At 41.1% G+C, this 13,632-nt stretch overlaps 1 protein-coding gene across 2 annotated transcripts in view; it reads left to right on the top strand.

Moving 5' to 3' along the window:
- The window catches only part of TRAPPC9 (trafficking protein particle complex subunit 9), a 257,231-nt gene that overhangs the window by 55,842 nt on the left and 187,757 nt on the right, over positions 1 to 13,632 (top strand). For both annotated transcript variants that reach the window (XM_088676018.1, XM_088676019.1), the window contains exon 17: positions 450 to 574. In XM_088676018.1, coding sequence (XP_088532144.1) covers positions 450 to 574 — 125 coding nt within the window. The remainder of the gene's footprint in view (positions 1 to 449; positions 575 to 13,632) is intronic.

Below are 13,632 nucleotides of genomic sequence, written 5' to 3'. Positions count from 1 at the left end.
TAGCCTTACTTCTAGTAATAGCCTTGTATAGGGTATATCATTTCTCTCCTCTGTTCTCAAATGCCACCACTTCTTGCAGGTAAGTAAAGGGAGCAGGGGAACTTTCAAGGAGAAGGAGGAGTTCTTTATTTCCCAATCCTCATAGATTGACTTAGGAATCAATTTAAAACAAAAAGCCAAATCGGCCTGCTTCTGGGTCTGACCAGGAAGAGCACAGGAGAGTTTGCCCAGCATTAGTTAGAAATGTCAATTCCCACAGTCGTCATATTACCTTGTATTTTCTGTGCATCGAAGAAACTATTTTGAATCTTGAGTGATTTGGGTTTATTGCCTAGTACAAGGTGGACACAGGTGCTTGTCAAAGATCTGGTCGCCTACTGATATTTCTTTTTAAGTGCCTCTGAGTTTGAAAGTAGGAATAATAATGTTCTCTCCCCCCCCCCTTTTAGATGGAATTAGTGTGAGTGGTCTTCCACTTTCCAGTCCTTTTCGACAAGTGATAAAACCACGAGTCGAGAACAAACCTATAAATCCACCAGAAACCACAAAAGTTGGTGACTTCAGTCATGTAAAGGTAAGCGAACTCTATCATAAAAATTGATTTGCCTGGCCGCGTTGAATATTTGATGCTTGAAGAGACATTGTGTATGGTGACAATTTTGTTGGGGGAAAGCAAACTAGTACATCAGACAAATAAATGGTTTTGTAAAATATTGCAATAAAATAAGTGCTATAGATGATCCATGATGGCAAGATTGGTGTTGTTGTTGTTTTGCTGCTTTGACAGTAGAAGCTCTAAAGGTTTGTAATACTAACTGATCCAGTAAAACATCTAATTTTACTTCTTTCTTTTCCAACTTAAGTGTGCTAATTAACCAGTTCAATAAAGTACAAGTCATAACTTTATTTTGTGTTCTTCTGCCTAAAATCGTAAAACCAGACCCATTGTGTGAAGGTGCTAAAACAAAGCTCATTTTGTTTTTTCCATTATCCATCCAGTAAAGGAGAAATAAGCACAATTGATTTCTCTGGAATTAGATTCCTAACACACTAATTTGAAGTAATTTAACCAAAATTTATATAGGAAATCCGATACCAAGTGCATCTTGTATGTTGTGGCTGCTATCAGACTAGCAGGCTACTGTGATCTTGAGATTCATAGCTATAACTTGCTAGTCTTGGGGGAAAGTCTTGTGGCACATTAAAAACAAGAAAGTGCCTGCTGTCGTGAACTACAGTCCACTTTATCAGATGCTTATATTGTGGTTCTTTGCTCCATTCAAAATAAGACATTTGTAAGCCAGTCGATGAAATAACCTCTTTTGTAACATGCAATTTTGAAGGGGGGGGGGGAAGTATGGTTCTTCCTACTTCCAGTATGTGGAATTTGCAGCTGCACATTCAGTTTCTGTTAGGTATAAATGTGGACATAGAACAGGCATATTGGGGGGGGGATTAAGAAATGTGTTTTGCTTATTTGGAAGAAATACAAAGGTTTCTTTTCTCTCCATGTTGAATGGCTAGATGTCAGAAGCTAACTGTGATCATCTTGAGGCCAAGATCCAACTGTAGCTGTGGGCTGTGAGATGTATATAACAGCTGGTGACTCCTGATGCAGATGTGTGATCCAATTTGCACCAAAAGATTCATGTAGAAATGGTTTGCTCTTGTAATTTATTTTAGGAGCCTGTTGTTTTTTTTACTCTTAATTAAAATTCTAGCCAGCGCAACATTTTCTCTAGCTGAAAAAAAATTTCTTACATTGTTGTATAGCTATTTGTAGGGTAGACACGGAGAAGAGAGGTCAGGGAATGTCACATTGCCTGTCTCTCATGTGCCACAGATGTTCATTTTGAACTACATGAAGGGAAAAATTGAAATTCACCCAGTGTATGCATCAGAGTGCTTCTGAGGCCAAGTGTTCAAATGCAGTATTGTCAAGCTATTTTTAGAGTCCTGCTATCACTACAGTGCTGTTTAGAGATTCAGTTGAAGCTGCTAATAGGTGTATTTATATCCATTCTGTCAACTGCCACAGCATGAATGCTTTTACGGTACAGATGATAATTCTATTTTTGGACTATGCACTATGGTTACCGTCGCCCTGCCTGCTTAAATACATGCTATACATCCATAGACATTTATCATATACTGTATTAATGTGCACTCATACAGCTCATTCAGTCATGCAATCAGATTGGTGATTAAAGCAACAATCCATCAACCAATTAAGACTGGTTTTGCAACCGGTATGACACAAAAATGCATTTAAATTGTTGCAAGTAATTGCAGGTTGCTTTGTTGGTGGCAAGCAGTGTAAGTTGTCAAAATCACTAACACTCTTTAGTGCATAATTTCTACATGTTACCCCCCCCCTCCACTACTGTGAGTAGGGGGCAGTTATTTCAGAAGAGAAAAAGTGAGCTGGGCTGAGAAATCACCACTGTGCTGTACCATAGAAACTCATTGTATTCCCTTGGTGCATGAAACAGCATTCTCCTTTGCCCTTAAAGGGGTGCGGGCACTGGGTATATTGGTCCAAGAGAGAGAGAGAGAGAGAGAGAGAGAGAGAGAGAGAGAGAGAGAGAGAGAGAGAGAGAGAGAAAGCCAGCCATGAGTTTCACACTGTGATGGCTCAGTTCTAATGGGTGGAGATGTCATGTGCCGCTCAGGGCAGTTGTGAACTGATAAATAAACTGGTAGAAGGATGAGCACACATTGTTCCCTGAAAACATTTGTTATTTCATTCACCAGGTTGTTTGGTTGGTATTTAATCTGTGACAGAGTTGAGTGAGGTGTGAATGTACTGAGTTGCTTCTTCAGTCTTTGCCCAAGGTTATCAATATGTGCATGTTTTTGTGTATTCCACAAGCTCTTCAGGCCCCAGTCCTATATATTAGGTATGGGGAGCTTGTGGGACAGATGTGGCGAGACTCTCTGAGTTCACTTCTGACATCCAGCCATTCAGCATGGAGAGAAAAGAACTTCTGTGTGCAAAGTGTTCCATTGCAGCTACCCTGTTTTCCTGAAAATAAGACATACCCATAAAATAAGCCGTAGCAGGATTTCTAAGCATTTCCGCAATATAAGCAATACCCCGAAAATAAGACACGGACACGGCGCCTCCTGGCAACAGCTCGCTGTCCTCAGCCATGCCGTGCCGCGCGGAGCCCTTCCCGCTGGAATAAGACACCCCCGAAAATAAGCCATAGTGTGTCTTCTTGAGGAAAAATAAATATAAGACAATGTCTTATTCTCGGGGAAACACGGTACTACTTCTGCAGTATCAAAAGTGGAGAGTGAAATTATCGGCAGACTTCTGTGCAAATAAACGTTTGTGCATTTTGCAAATGTATATGCAGTTTTCAGTATGCAACTGCATTTTGAAGCTTGAAATGTTAAATAACTGTAAGGCTGAGCTTGCAGTTCAGCTGTATACTGTAATGGCTCTATTTACATTTTTCTAGCATTACTGAATTCTTTTTGCCTTTTGCAGAGTAAGGACAGATGAATTGTGTCACAAGGCTTTAAAAATAAACCTGGTAAAAATGGCTATAAAAATATGGAAGGTGACACTTGAGTGGAGTTACTAAGTTACTAAGAATTCAATATATAACTGTGTTTCCATGGGAGGGAATAGTTCTGTGTGCGGTGATGAGGCTGCCCATTATTGGAGGTACCCCCTGACAAACTTCCACTGGTGCAGACTTGCAGAGGATTCCACTGTCAGACTGTAAATTACCCAATATGTAATTTGGAAAGCATTGCTATGCCTTGGAGACTTCTGCATCTAAGTTCCTGTTTCATCCAATACATGAGATAAACCGAGAAAATAGTGACCTTTCACTGTTTGCACATGTTGTTGAGGATAAGCAGTAGTATTGAAACAACTACAAGGAAAAATATTTTGTTACTTTTCTTGCCCCTGTTTTAAAATATATACTTGCTCAATATGTAAATACAAGCAGAGCATCTGGTAATCAGGCTAATTCATCATAGAAAGCAAATAAATAAATGTATATCTAGAGAATTCTTACCTGTTTCAATAATTAGCTGAACATTTTAGTCCTGCTGCGATTAGACAGCTCAGTGTTTCAAAATAAATTGTGCGTCTGTTCTGGATTTAATTTTTTTTGTGCTAGGATATTAGTGATGCAAATATCATGGCTTCCTTTTTTTTGCTTTTAGCACTTAGACATTATTTGCTTACTATTGGGAATTGGCATTCCATGGGAATTTTAACGATAATCTATAGAGCACACATAATCATGCAGATCATCTCACAATATGTTAATTATGATCCTGTAAACTAGCAATCAACAGCTGGTAATACCTCGGACACTGAGATCTAGCTCCGAAGGTCTTCTGGCAGTTCCCTCACTGTGAGAAGCAAGGTTGCAGGGAACCAGGCAGAGGGCCTTCTCGGTAGTGGCACCCGCCCTGTGGAACACCCATCAGATGCCAAGGAAATAAACAACTATTTGACTTTTAGGAGACATCTGAAGGCAACCCTGTACGGGAAATTTTTAATGCCTGATGTTTCACAATGTTTTATGTGCTGTACGGTGTCCAGAGTGGCTGGGGAAACCCAGTCAGATGGGTGGGGTATAAATAATAAAATTATTATTATTAACCCATAACCCCTCCCCCACCCCTCCCACAAACACATTTAAAAGAGGTATAAAATGTTACAGCCAAAGGGCTTGAACACATTGCAGTAATCTAGCCTATAGGTTACCAGAGTATAGACAACAGTAGTCAGGCTACCCCTGTCTAGACAGGGGCATGGCTGGGCCACCAGTTGAAGCTCCATGCCATTGAGACCACCTGAGCCTCAAGCTACAGTGAAGGATCCAGAAGTACCGTGTTTCTCATATTATAAGACATGTCTTATATTTATTTTTTCCTCAAAAAAACACACTATGGCTTACTTTCAAGGGATGTCTTATTTTTTTCCTCCTCCTCCTGCTGCGGCCGGCATTGCTGCTGTGCCTATCACTATGTCTTATTTTGGGGGTATGGCTTATATTCCTTGAATGCTTAAAAATCCTGCTATGGCTTATTTTATGGGAATGTCTTAAAATATGAGAAACAGGGTACCTCCAAGCTATGCACCTTCTCCTTCAGAGGGAGCAATCGGGGTGATCATGTCAACGGCCCAAGCCATTCGGATGTTCAAGAGGTCAGCCAGTAGCACAAGTCATATCAGCCATAAAAATCTCCCAGAGCCATCTGGAAGCCCACTGGATCCACCAGACTCTAAGGGTGGACCATCCTAATAGGTCTCCTGCCTCTACAGAGGGAAAAAGGTGCTGAAAGCCTAAATCTCAACAGGAAGTGATCTAAAACAAAAAATAGACGCCCAGGTAAAGGGTTCTAGCCTAAGCCTCTGTTGCATGCTAGTTTCTATGTGCAGGGGATGTTTCCATATTGTGTAGTGTTCATTCATGAGAGCCTTCCCCTGCAGCATGAAATGGCATAGAACAGACATAGATTTCCCCTATCATCTGTTTGTGAGAATTCTGCTTTTCTCAAAACAGCAAGGAAGTACGGAAAAGGGCAATCTAGACTTTATTCAGACTGCCTCGGGGTTGTCATCATTGAACATTATGCTCATGATCACATGTGGCAGGAAGAATCTATGTTCCTTTGGGGACTGACAGTCAGTCAGCATTTGCTACTAAAATTGCTAATCATTTCCCATCTTGGGTTTCAGGTTTGTTTTTTTTAGTTTTAATGCATATCAAATTGCTTCGTTGATATTTAAAGCTCTTCTATTGATGCATATCTTTGTGACCACATAATTCCTTCTGCTCTGATGTAGGGATCTAGGATCTTGTAAAGCTCTTGTTTTGATGACCCCTAGACATTTGAAATTGCAGAGCAAAATGAATATAATTACCCATTTGGAATTTAGCCAGGGCATGAGGGTTAATGTCTCTTCTTCCCTTGCAAAAAGTCATTGGGGGATTTTAATGATAGTGTCGGGCTATCCAGTTATCTCTGTATCATTTGAAATATGATGCTTTCATCAGTGGTAGCCTAATGCAACTATGCAGTAATACTTCAGTGCTGGGACAGACTACAAATTATTGAGAGGCTAGTAGGTTTATGCTCACTGGAAGGACAGATCGTGAAGCTGAGGCTCCAATACTTTGGCCACCTCATGAGAAGAGAAGACTCCCTGGAAAAGACCCTGATGTTGGGAAAGATTGAGGGCACTAGGAGACGGGAACGACAGAGGACGAGATGGTTGGACAGTGTTCTCGAAGCTACGAACATGAGTTTGACCAAACTGCGGGAGGCAGTGGAAGACAGGAGTGCCTGGCGTGCTATGGTCCATGGGGTCACGAAGAGTCAGACACAACTAAACGACTAAACAAGAACAACAAGTAGGTTTATATTTGCTGTGTCCCCTACCAACCAATGACTGCATGCACAGTTCTTGTGCTATCTTCTCAATGCTACAGTCTTCGCCCAAATCTCATGTAGGGTTTCAAATGGTTCATACCCCGTCTTTCCTTTGTTTTCCCCAGGCTGCTTTCTTGCGATTTTCTATCACGTCACTGGCATTTATTGCCTCTACTCTGAGCACCTTCTCATATGGAGAGAGTTCATAAGCCGGTTTGGGGAAAGGTGATGATGCTGCATTTATTATGGTTCACTACTTAAGGTTTAACAAGCATTCAGTGATGTTAGTGACAGGATGCTTGCACTTCGATTGAGTCAGCAGTTCTCCAGCCTGACAGATGGCCTAGGATGAGAAAAGGACACACAAATGAGAAACCAGCAGCTTGGGTAGGTACAGTGAGCTAATCTATTAGAGCAGTGTGGTCATCCAGATGTTGTTGGACTTCAACTTCCCTCTGCTCCAGCTAACATGGTCCATGGGATTGAAGTTGTAGTTCAGCATTATCTGGAAGGCCAGAGGCGTTCCTCATTCTTGTATCAGAGTAAAAGCTTTTTAGGGTTGATTTTAACTTGACATTCTTGAAAGCACTACAGTTCCTTAATAGTGGTACCTTGAACATATACAACAAGTGAGCAGCGTGGAAGAATCGGAAAACACTTGAATACTGCTCTATGTAATGCGGTATTAATTGATATGAGCATAGGGCACCATCTTGTTAAGATCTGTAACGAAACTCTGCTTTGGATCGTAATTTAAAGAGAGTTGAATTGCTGTGGGAAGGAGCAAGGCCTCATCTTCTGCTACCCAAAGGCAGCAAGAAGGAACCTTTCATAGCCCAAGGGGTTGTTTTCCTTGTGGATAACCTTTGCATACCAGCTGTAAGTGGGGCCAAAGTGAAAGTGTGGTCGTGGTGGAAGCCATATCCATGCCTCATTCCTACACATCTATATACTGGGTTCACACTTCCTTGTTGTGCACAGAGAAAGGGGATTTCTTTTCTTTTTTTTTGGGGGGGGGAAAGCAGCAGTTTGCTGATGGAGGAAGAGAGTGACCTATTCCCTCAAGTTTCTGCCATCCTGAACCCTCTTCCCTGCAGTGTCCTTCTGATCAGTGGGGTTGGGATGGGGAGATTGTAGGAAATGGAGGATGAAACTTCACTCCCCCCCCCCCCGATCTCCTCCCACCTGATTGATGGGGAGGTGTACAGTGGTACCTCGGTTTAAGTACACAGTGGTTCCGGAAGTCTGTACTTAACCCGAAGCGTACCTAACCTGAAGCGAACTTTCCCATTGAAAGTAATGAAAAGTGCATTAATCCGTTCCAGACGGTCCGCCGAGTACTTAAAGTGAAGCGTACTTAACCTGAAGCGAACTTTTCCATTGAAAGTAATGGAAAGTGGATTAATCCGTTCCAGACGGATCCGCGGAGTACTCAACCTGAAGCGTACTTAACCTGAAGTATGAGTGTAATTGGTTCCGGAAGTCCATACTTAACCTGAAGCTTACTTAACCTGAAGTGAACTTTCCCATTGAAAGTAATGGAAAGTGGTTTAATCCGTTCCAGATGGGTCCGCGGAGTACTTAAACTGAAAGTACCGTGTTTCTCCTAAAATAAGACATGTCTTATATTTATTTTTTCCTCAAAAAAACACACACCATGGCTTATTTTCAAGGGATGTCTTATTCGGGGGCTGGATCATAACAGGGAAATGATTTTTTATATGAATTTTACAGATGCTGTACAACAGAAATCACGTTTCTCTCTCTCAGGACTGATTAGCCAGATGCTGCCTGAGATCACAATTGGCTTTACCAAATAGCTGTTAAGTACTTTCCTTTGATGCCCAGATCTCATGGCTACCATAAGGTTTCTACCTTTCAGGACAAAGGCAAGGTGATAATAGGAAGTTGTCTTTATCTATCTCCTTAATCTCCTCTTTCATATGCATAACCTTTGAAGCCTAGGAATGCAAGTTGTCTGGGTCTCTTGGCAAAAGGAGACGGGAGGGGATGTCAGTTTTTTAAAAAACCACCCGCGTGTCTGCGAGAGCTCGCCACTTTCCTACCGTAGCTGCAGTTTGCCTGCCTCGCTCTCTGTCTCGGCCATCAAGAGGAAATCAACAAGCAACTCATGGCTGGGCACATACCGGTAGAATGGAAGGGGGAAAGGTGGGGGGAAGCGAGAGGTGGGCTCTCTCTGTGTGTGTGTGTGTGTGTGAGAGAGAGAGAGAGAGAGTGAGAGAGAGAGAGAGACAGGGGGAGAGAAAGAGACACGCACAGGGGGAGAAAGAAAGACGCGCACAGGGGGAGAGAAAGGGACGCGCACAGGGGGAGAGAAAGGGACGCGCACAGGGGGAGAGAAAGGGACGCGCACAGGGGGAGAGAAAGGGACGCGCACAGGGGGAGAGAAAGAGACTCACACGGAGGTCATTCATGAGGCGTCTTTAATCGCTCCTCTTTTCTTCTTCGTGCCTTCCTCTCCTCTCCACCGCAAATGCCACTTTTGTCCTCTTCACTAAGTAGAGCTCACATACGGTAGCACTACGGCTTATTTTCGGGGTATGTCTTATATTTTTTCAACGCATGGAAATCGTGCCATGGCTTATTTTATAGGCATGTCTTATTTTAGGAGAAACACGGTACTTAAACCGAAGTGTACTTAAACCGAGGTATGACTGTAATGAAAGATTGAATCTCCAATTTTAGCTAAATCATGCACCCCTGTAGCTCCCACAAAAGGTAAGGGTGCTACCCCCTGCTTAAGAATCTTAATGATTCTGGTATTTAACTGCTTAGGAATCGTAAAGATTCCAATTAATTTTTTCTAGCATGACTCAGGATAGTGAATAACAGCCCTTAAATAATCATTTAAAAATCAAACACGCTCTCATAATAGTTCTTTCCCTTTGCTTCTGCAGCTTTCCTGAGTGTGGTGCTGCTGACTCGCATTAGCTGCTTTTAACTTAATATAATAAAAGGGGTTGTGTTAAAAATTGATTTCCAACTATGCTGATATTGAACACAGTCCAGTGCAATCCTTCAGTGTGTATAGATAAAAGGGGGAGGGAGAGATGATGCTGAAGTTCCCAATTCCTTATATCCCTGAAAGTTCAAAGCTATATTGCCAACTTGAAGAAGAATGTAATGGAGGTAACCAACATAGTATCAACAATAAAATACACCCATAAAATAAAATAAATACATCAAAAATCAGTATATCAAATTAATAGATTGAATCCAATTATGATTGGATCACTTCTTAGGGAAAGGCTGGATTAACAATATAGTAGAGTATGCACATATTAGTCTAAGTTCCTAAAGGATTACACTTTAAATCTTAGCAGAATAAGGCACAACACAAACCAAAGCCATGCTTGTTGGGTGATCTAGCCAACTAATGGATTCAGGTACTGTTTGGAGCAGCTGTTTTAAAATGTGGTCCATTATGATAGAATAAGGCTCTCTGAAGCAGTTTCATAGGATATTATTCTGCGTGTTTTTAAATCAGATGTGAACAAGGACCTTTGCTAGTTTTCAGGTGTGGACCTGGTCAAGTGTCTAGTTCATGTAATTGATTATGTAAGTGACAGTGTGAACAAAACATGATTAGTGCAGGGTGGAATCTACACACATATAAAAAACGCTGTGAAGATGCTTTTTTCAAAAAAATAGTTTTGAAAAATACATTGAATTTTGCATAGCTCATTGTCACCATCTAGTGTCACATTTGTATATTGCCAGTGGACCTGATGGGATACCTGCCGAAATCTTCAAATTGGCGGAATTGAACTTATACAACTACTTCACAAACTCATTGAAAAAATCTGGGAGAGAGAAGAAATCCCAGCAGACTTTAGGGATGCCAATATTATCAATCTCTTTAAAAAAGGTCACAGAACTGATTGTGGAAACTATCAAAGTATCTCTGTATTAGCTGCAGCCAGCAAAATTCTTATAAGGATCTTAGCAAACCGTCTCCTAACAATATCCAAGGTGACCCTTCCTGAATCCCAAAATGGTTTTTGGCCTTCTGGGGGTCAGTGGACATGATTTTCATCACTCGACAGCTTCAAGAAAAATGCAGAGAGCAAAACCAACCTCTGTATATGGCGTTTATTGACCTGACTAAAGCTTTCGACACTGTAAATCGTAATGCCCTGTGGACTATCCTTCTGAAAATTGGCTGCCCAGATAAATTTGTAAACATCATTCGGCTCCTCCATGATAATATGACAGCAACAATCGCAGATAACAATGGCTCTCAAAGTGAACCATTCACAGTGGGATCAGGTGTTAAAACAGGTTTGTGTTATTGCCCCAAACCTATTCATTATTTTCATTGCCATGATCCTACACTTTGTTGAAGGGAAACTCCCCACCGGAGTAGAAATTATATATTGAACAGATGGAAAGCTCTTCAATCTGAGCAGGCTGAAAGCAAAGAGTAAGGTTACCGTAACTTCCGTCATAGAGCATCAGTATGCTGATGACAACGTAGTGTGTGCACGCTCCAAAACCATCCTAAATATCTTTGCAGAAGCTTACAAAAAGCTTGGCCTATCACTCAACATCCAAAAAACCAAAGTGCTGCACCAACAAGTACAAAATAACCCCTCTGCAGCACCACAAATCCAACTCAATGGTGTAACGTTGGAAAATGTCGATCACTTCTCCTACTTAGGCAGTTATCTTTCTACAAGGGCCAACATTGATGCCGAAATCCAGCATCGCCTGAGCTCTGTGAGTGAGGCTTTCTCCCGATTGAAGTGCAGAGTGTTGGAGGAAACCAAAATGCTTGTTTACAAAGCTATTGGTACTACCAACCTTACTATATGCTTGTGAAACATGGACCACTTATAAACGCCATGTCCAACTCCTCAAAATATTCCATCAACAATGTCTTCGAAATTTTTTACACATCACTCAGGAAGACAGGCGAACTAATAATGTACTGGAAGAAGCAAAGATCACCAGTGTTGAAGCAATGATTCTTCAAAATCAACTTCGTTGGACTGGTCATGTTGTGCGGATGCCTGATGATCGTCTTCCAAAGCAACTACTCTATTCTGAACTTAAAAATGGAAAGTGTAATGCTGGTGGTCAATAAAAGAGGTTTAAAGACTGTCTCAAGCGAAATCTAAAAAAATGTAGTATAAACACTGACAACTGGGAAACACTGGCCTGCAAGCGCTCCAGTTGGAGAACAGCCTTTACCAAAGGTGTCATGGGCTTTGAAGACACTCGAACTCAGGACGCAAGGGAGAAATGTGCTAGGAGGAAGGCACACTTGGCAAATCCACACTGTGATCAACTCCCACCCGTAAACCAATGTTCCCACTGTGGAAGGACGTGTGGATCTAGAATTGGCCTCCGCAATCACTTACGGAATCATTGGTAAAACCATGTTTATGGAAGACAATCTTGCTTGGCTACGAGTGATTACCAAAGAAGATCACTTTGCAACACATTTAAAGCATTTTATTTTCAGCTGTGTAGCTAATCTGCATGTGATCAGATGTTGTTAATATAAATAAATTGCAATTGTGGCATGATGATGGTTTGATTGAGATATGGGATCTTTTTTAAAGGTGGACACTTAAAATCTTATGAAGGAATTAGTAATGGCATGGGAGAACACCCGCTGCAATTCTTTCAGTATCTACAAATGAGACGCATAGCCAAATGCCTCATTTTAAAATGTGGCACATTATGCAAGAGAGAACAGATTTTGAAAATGTAATGGCTAAAGGGCAAAGACCAAAGTTATTGAGTAAGCTATGTGATATTATTATGGCTAATGATATTTCCGTCAACACATATTAAAGCAGATGTGAACAGTATTTGAATAATAAGATCCTGCTAGATGCATGGAAGTAGATATGGCAATATGTCCCACAGGAAATAAATATTAATCTTAAAGGTTTTGTTTTTTTTATAAACTTCTTATCTGTTGGTATTTGAGACATTCAAGGTTGAAATAAATAAATATAGGGACAAATAATAAGTGTTGGGAATGAGAAACACTAAATGCTGATATGCTCCATATATTCTGGTCTTGCCCCCGAATAAAGATCGTTTTGATAAATATTATAAAAGGAAAGGAAAGCATTCCAGGTTATATGCTGCCAGCAAGTTTCTTAGCTGTTCTGTTTTGTTACGCAGAAGGTCTGGTTTTGCCAGAAGATAAGGAAATTACCATTCGCCTCTTAACAGCTGCATGCATAACAAGTTCTAAATGGGGGAAAAAACAAACCCCAAACTCCTTCACTAAGTAGTAAAAATTCATAAATTAAATAATAGAATTATAGTGAGGGAAGGTAAGCGATCTAATAATTTATTAATTGAAAAATGGAGTGTGTTTATTATGTACTGGTAGAATGAGACACAAAGAAAATATTTTACCATGGTATGTGCAATGGTTATTTGGAAGTCTCTCTCCCAGCCTTTACTTGCTTTTCTTACTCTTTTATTCTTTATTATTGCTGTTATTATTACTTGTAGTTGCCCATTTGGTTGTGCTTGTATTTGTCGCCTTTAACACCTCTTTTGTAATCTATTGCGGTAGTGTGAAATGGGTCAGTGTGTCTGGCTGTCAACCAGAAGGTTGGTGGTTTGAGCCTGTGGGATGGCTGTGGGCAGGATTCCTGCATTGCAGGGGGGTTGGACTAGATGACCGTTGGATCCCTTCCAACTCTATGGTTCTAAGTTGCAGTACTAATCTAACTACCAGTGCCCTTCAGTATTCCTAACGTTAACTGCATATGGTGTCTTGGCCTACTTGGTATCCAACACTTTGAATTGTGCTCAGAAACGTACTGGGAGTCTTTCAGGACTGGTGTTATATGGTCTCGTTTATTGATCCATGTGTTCCCTGGATTAGCATTTCCTAAACTGTGCTTTGCGAGTCTCAAGTGGGTTGCAAAGCCTGTGCAAGTGGGATGCAGATTTTTTTAAAATAAGTAAACCCATGTTGTTATAAAGAAAACCACCACTTAATCCATTCCTCCGTGTTATTGCTGCATTGAGTTGCCGGCACAGGTTATCGCAGCCTTAAACAGATGGTAAGGCAAGAGCACAGGGCTTCTCTTGATTTCTATCTGATAGCAAGTTAGTGGGCCGCAGGACATAAAACCCGCTTACTCATAGGAACCAGTGATTAGCAAGCAGAGCTTTTGCTGAGAAGTTGTCTTCCAGAGCACAGAGATGAGCGCTTTCCTGCAG

The sequence above is a fragment of the Zootoca vivipara genome, chromosome 8 (assembly GCF_965207765.1).
Source record: "Zootoca vivipara chromosome 8, rZooViv2.hap1.1, whole genome shotgun sequence".
NCBI lineage: Eukaryota > Metazoa > Chordata > Lepidosauria > Squamata > Lacertidae > Zootoca > Zootoca vivipara.
This window is presented reverse-complemented; position numbering and strand designations above follow the sequence as displayed.